Source organism: Brassica rapa, chromosome A02 (genome assembly GCF_000309985.2).
Source record: "Brassica rapa cultivar Chiifu-401-42 chromosome A02, CAAS_Brap_v3.01, whole genome shotgun sequence".
Lineage (NCBI taxonomy): Eukaryota > Viridiplantae > Streptophyta > Magnoliopsida > Brassicales > Brassicaceae > Brassica > Brassica rapa.
The window spans coordinates 22,280,752-22,287,423 of NC_024796.2; the positions used below are offsets into that span (position 1 = coordinate 22,280,752).

The 6,672-nt window shown below is 29.0% G+C and overlaps 1 protein-coding gene across 1 annotated transcript; it reads left to right on the top strand.

The window, feature by feature from the left end:
* Positions 1-1,782: 1,782 nt before the first annotated feature.
* On the top strand, positions 1,783-5,171 carry LOC103853671 (GDSL esterase/lipase At5g45950). The gene is made up of 5 exons (XM_009130582.3): positions 1,783-2,152; positions 2,360-2,487; positions 2,601-2,834; positions 4,507-4,753; positions 4,873-5,171. The coding sequence occupies exons 1-5, from the start codon at positions 1,879-1,881 to the stop codon at positions 5,061-5,063; spliced, it is 1,074 nt and encodes a 357-aa protein (XP_009128830.1). The 5' UTR covers positions 1,783-1,878; the 3' UTR covers positions 5,064-5,171.
* Positions 5,172-6,672: the final 1,501 nt, after the last annotated feature.

Consider the following 6,672-nt stretch of genomic DNA (forward strand, 5'->3'; position numbering starts at 1 on the left):
TCTTGTAAAAATCTTTTTAAACAGATTTGTTAGAATTTTAAAATAAATATATTTATATTTAAAATGAAAATGAAAAGATATCAAAAGATACTATGATTAAAATATTTTAAAAATTATATTTATTATTAGTCTAAATTAAAATATAGTATGAATTTCTATGAATAGGTCCATTAGGTCCATTTTTAAAAAAATCACACATGAATCAAGGTTGTGACTTCTGTTTTAATATATAAGATAAATGACATACATGTATTTACTCACTCTGTTTTTGAATAAGTATCATTTTAGCATTTTTTTCTTTGTTATATAAAAAATGTCATTCTAATTTATAATCAATTTTGGCCAAATATTAATTGCAAAATGCATTGAGCTTCTTTTTGTTGGTTGTTCTATTTCGGTTTGGTTATCCAGATTACCTCAAGTTTGAGTAATAGAATAGTCTTTCTTTGTCAAAAAAAAACTAGTTTAATAAATGAAAATATAAATATATCTCAATCATTTTCTTAATATGTGTGAAAAGTGTCTAAGTGTTTTATGAAACGAAAGAAGTATTAAATTATTTTTCATAAAACAACTGATATTAACCAATTGTTAACGATGTAATAGTCGGATATTTTGTTTGTGTAGTGAGATCAGCTGAACCCATGGAGAATACTCCTATAAGGTAAAACAGCTAATACGGTTATGAATGAAACGCAGCGAATTTCTTGTGAGTCGAAATGTCGAATACGAATAACAACTGTTCGTTTATTACGGAAAATGATGACAACAAACTTTTACAGTAATTAAAGAGACCATGATCATTTATGAAGTACTGATTATGGGAACATTTTCAATACAAAATACAGAACAATGAATGTTAGTTCTCTCCTAATATGGCTATCTACCTAAACAATTAAAAGAAGAAGAGCACATGCTTAACAAATTAGCATAAATTATCACATCGAAAACTTTATCGTTATTTGCTCGTTGGTTAGTTTAAATGATAAGCATTCGTGTTTTATCATGACCAAAAGGGAGAATGCACTAATTTCCGGCCCCACCCCATATATAGTAGGAGACCCTTAAATTTCATAAATAGTTTGTGGCTTAAAGCAAGTGCTCTATACTTGCTTTATAGAAGGGATGGGCCGTGTGAGTAGCAATAGACCACTCAGTTATTCCGGGTTTCAAGAAGATTTGCTTACAAGTCTGATTCACTTTAAGTGATTAGAGCTAATTCCTTAGATGCAATCTCTTCGGAGTTTCCATCTCTGTAACTTCTGCCTTTTCCATCCATCTCTTTTCAATTTATCTCCAAAGAGGGTAGAAAATTTAGCTAAGAAATGTATTGTACTATTTCTACCAGTTTTTCTGAATAGTATAATGCAGTATTGTTTGCCGAAGATGTTACTTGCCACATTAATACAATGGGATGAATATATTGTCCAATACAAATCCTAATTAATATAAATTTCAATATGATTATAAACCAAATTGACTTTTAATTACATACATGATAGTTAAGTTTGATAATTATTTTGGATTCAGTTATGAAAAGAAGTACGGGATTAAAGCCAACAATGTACTTAAGCGAATATAGGTAATATGTGATGGAGCACATATGTAAAAAAATACCAAAAATAGGTGTGAGAGACAAGAAAGTCATAAAATACTTTATATATCACAACCAAACCAACTCGAGAACCAAAATTGAATTTCTCCGTTAGCTACTACATTACATTATATGTCTCAACCAACAGCTGAACGCCAAGCTGTCAAAAATACCTCTATATATACGACGATTCTCAACACAGACCACATGACATATTCACCTTCTCTCTAAAAGAACTTTCTAACCAAAAGAAAAGTCTTTCGATCAGTCTCCTCTGTAGTAAAATGTTGTTTGCTATGTTTATGTCTTTTTTCGCCGCAATGGCTTTGCAGTCGCCATCTTTGGTTGTGGCTTTGGACGTCCACCTCCTCCGCCAGCTAGCTGCAAAACACAATGTAACAACAATAGTTGTATTTGGAGATTCTAGTGTTGATCCAGGAAACAATAATTTTCTTAACACCGATTTGAAAGGAAATTTTCCACCTTATGGTGGCAATTTCGTGAACCATAAATCCACCGGAAGATTATGTGATGGATTGCTCGCACCTGATTTTATTGGTATGTTTAACATTATAGTTTTTATTAGTCTTAAATTTCTATAAGTTCACTAAAGATATTGTTTTTAATTATGGATTATGTTCACATCAACACTTATGTATTTGGTAGCTTTACATTAGTCCCTAGATATTAATCTTAAGACTTTTATATGCTAAATAATTTTATAGTTTACGTCAAACTTACATTTTTAGTTTACATTTTCTTCAGCTGAGGCCATGGGTTACCCACCTATACCAGCTTTTCTTGATCCAACCCTTACCCAAGCTGATCTACCTCGCGGTGCAAGTTTTGCCTCGGCTGGTTCCGGTTATGATGATCTCACAGCTAATATATCCGTAAGCCTGAACATGTTTCCTTTTTTGTTACTTTTAACAAAAACATAAAGTTCAAATTTGCCTTATAATATAAAGTCAAACTGTAATCAATTTGCTTTTCTCGGGTGGAACAGAACGTGTGGAGTTTCTCGACGCAAGCAACTTACTTTTTGCATTACAAAATTCACCTTACTAAACTGGTCGGACCATTAGAGAGCGCAAAAATGATAAATAATGCGATATTTCTTATGAGTATGGGATCAAATGACTTTCTTCAAAATTACTTAGTCGATTTTACTCGACAAAAGCAATTCACTGTTGAACAATACATCGACTTTCTCTCCTCCCGTATGCTTGACGACGCCAAGGTACGCATACATCTCCATTAAACCTCTTAAATGTATCTATGGATATATCTATACTATTATTTATGAAGTGATTTTGTTTATTTGTCAAGTTCTCCATGATTTTAGGTAATTTTGCTTACTTTTCATATTTTTATTAATAGATTTTAGCTAAATCATTGATTTATTATTTGTTATTAGCTGAGTCATTAATATATTAATTTAAAATCATCATTAGTGAATCTTGTGTATAATTAAAAACGAATGTTAATAATATTAAATTTCTATGTTATATTAAAAACGAATTTTAAACAATATATTTACTGAATTTTATATATAATTAAAAATGAATTTTATTTTAATAGTATAAAGTTTATATGTTTTATGTTACATTAAATAATTGATTATAAAAAAATAAGATTATTCTTATATATATTGTGTTGCTATCAGAAAACAATATTTTATTATAAAAGTTAAGATAAAAAAATAATTGATAATTAAATATTAGTCAAGCAAAAAAATTATATAAAGATATTTTCTAAACTATTTCTAAGATATTAGTGTTTTAAAAAAAATTAACACAATATTAAGTATATATTTTGATAAAAAAAATATTTGATATATATATATATATTTTATGTTTGATTTAACTATTTAAAACCATAAATAATAACTTATTATGTTGGTTTTAGATTAATAAAACATAAACTAATAAGTATTCATAAGAAGTTTATGTCCGCATGTGCGGGCAAAACAACTAGAACGATATTTGACGACATGTTAATGTTACATGTATAAATTTAGATACTCCCTCTATTTTTAAATGATGCATGTTTACATAATATATACATTAATATATTTATACATTAATAAATTTCGTCAATATTTATAGTTTTATACATGTTAATTCTTGGGCCTTTTGTAACAACTGTATATTACACTATGACTTGAACTATCAACTATCTCAAATAGAACGTCTCTGTCTAGCTGCTACTATAAATGCGTATAGAATTATTGAATCTATTAAATCGACAAATATCTTGTGTATGTGTCATGTGTGTGGGTCCTGATAATGAATTACGTGAAAAGTCATAAATTACAAGAAAAATAGAGGGAGAAAGAGACACGGAGTCTAAGAAAATACCTCCAAGAATCATATCTGGTTGTTGACAAAATTTAATTTCCATAAATAATTTCTACCCTACAACGACATGAATTTCCGATTTTCATGTCCGGATTTTTAACCTGTCCAAGGGTACAACTCATATCCACAAGTACATAAAATTGTTTTTTTTTGTTAGTTGTAAATTAATTTTTGCATTTATTTTCTTGAACCACTAAGCTAATAAACTTTGATTCCCATTTATTGGGGAAATTATTATAACTATATTTATATGGCCACTAGAGGTGTCCAATTTTTGTTTCACTATCGGCAGAATGTTATACTGAATAGGATTTATGACAATAGAGTAACTGTAGATTTAATTCACGCAGTATATTTTTTATAATCACAAACTCTTAACTTGATTTTTAATCCAGTTTTGGTTTGATTTGGATAATCCGAACTGATTAGAAAACTCTAATAGGTACATGTTCATACAAACAAAGACATCATTAAAAATAGGTATATATATTGCATTTATCATATAAATAAAATTCTAATCAGCTTCTGAGATTGCTTCTTGTTGTTTCATAGATGTTGCATAGACTTGGAGCTAGAAGGTTGGTGGTGGTAGGAGTTCCTCCCATGGGATGCATGCCCCTAATAAAATACCTAAAAGGGCAGAAGACTTGCGTTGATCAATTAAACCAAATCGCCTTCTCCTTCAACTCAAAAATCATCAAGAATCTCGAGCTTCTGCAAGCTAAAATTGGTTTGAAAACTATATACGTCGATGCTTATTCCACCATCCAAGAAGCCATTAAAACCCCAAGAAAATTTGGTGAGAACATAGATTTGATTGTTTCATACACAAACTTTAAAATTCAATTAGTAATAAGAGAACCCAAAAGTAGAGATCTCATAAGTATTATTTTCTTATATAAAAAATTCAACTTGTAGGTTTCCTTGAAGCTTCGAAAGGATGTTGTGGAACTGGTACCTATGAATATGGAGAGACATGCAAAGATATGAACGTATGCAAAGATCCTACCAAATATATTTTCTGGGATGCAGTCCATCCAACACAAAGAATGTATCAAATCATTGTTAAAAAAGCAATTGCATCCATTAGTGAAGAGTTTCTTGTTTAGAATATGTTGTATGTTCGCATTTCTATCATGGTGTACGAATAATTTAATGTTATATCCCATAATGTAATTTACAAAGATTGAAAGATATTTTATATGTAATGTTTCAAACTAGAAAGTAATTAGAGAAATTTCCTAGGATAGTTTTTTTAAAAGTTTTTGTCACAGCATAGTTTTCAATGAAGAAAATGATCATAATAAATTTTATTCAAGGCTAAAAATGTATTTTTATCTTAGAGTTAACTAATTTAGATTTAGGGTTTAGAGTTAAGGAGTGCGATTTTGGGGATAGGGTTTCAAATTTTTTAAAACTAAAAAATAAATATTAAAATTTTTAAAATAAAAAAGAGACGATTTTGGTCATTTGTTTTCTTTTGAAAACTATTTTTGTGACAAAAAACTATTTGAGAGAATTGCGCAAGTAATTACGTGAAAAATATTATTCTTGAGAAAAGTATCATTCTCTTACGAATTTAGAACTATTTTATAAATTCAAAGAAGCTGTAATTATGAACTTGTATTTGTTGAATCTGAAATTGGAGTACTTAATAAGAGCACCATTCGATTGAAGGTTTAAGAGAAGTTTGCGTATTGAGATCAGAACTCGGGATGAACAAAAGTTAGGATTTATTTATTATAGTTGAATCCGATTAAAGGCTACCTACGTACCATTTGAATAAGGATCAAGCCAAATTGTAATTCATTACAAATGCATTTTAGTCATCGAGAGACGTTTAGGAGTTATTGGCTTTGTGTAGAAAGCTGTCGATGCTTATAGATGTTTTTAGATGATCTACTTGTGAGGAGCCTCTTTATTTTATTTTTTTTTTTTTGACTCAACTTCAACTTTGAAGTAGTACATGATTTTCGACCACAAAAGATTCAACCACACTTACATATAAAGTGATCTAGTATCACTCAAGAACACATAGATGGATCCTATGCTACCCTATCTTCTACTTTGAATGTAATTATATAAGGTGAAACATCGTCTTGTCATTTTCTTCTAAATTTTTCCTTTTGTCACGACGTTCTACTCTATGCGATTTTCTTTTCCCTGTTGATTTTCTATTCTTTGTCGATTCCATTTATTAAATGTCCGATTTGAATTTAATAAGACTTTGACAAAAGTGTCAAACCCGTCTCAAACATTGTACACTTTCATAAAATTTTAGCTATATAACTAAGAAAACAACTTGATAAAGAACAGTATATGGGTCCTAATATATAGCAAAGTTCTTTGTATGTTACAATTTTTTTCTTAGTAGACTAATGTTGTTTTTTTAGTTATACTTTTCATTTGGTTCTTTCAAATAATTTCTATGCTAAATATAACAAAGTAGAACATATTAAACTTTTTGTTAGTAAACATTTGGTTAACATGGTGGATTGTAACAGATGACTGGTCTATCTTTTGGTATTAATTGGAAAATATTTCAAACTCGGATCAAACATTATAGTAATTATTCCATTTTGTGGCACTAAGTGCATTCCTCCCGAAACTGACTCGATCAACCGAGAGGATATATTAAAAACATATAATAAAAATAATTGCCAAGTATAAGCAAATCGTAACTAAAAATATGAAAATATATATTTAAAATTATTATAA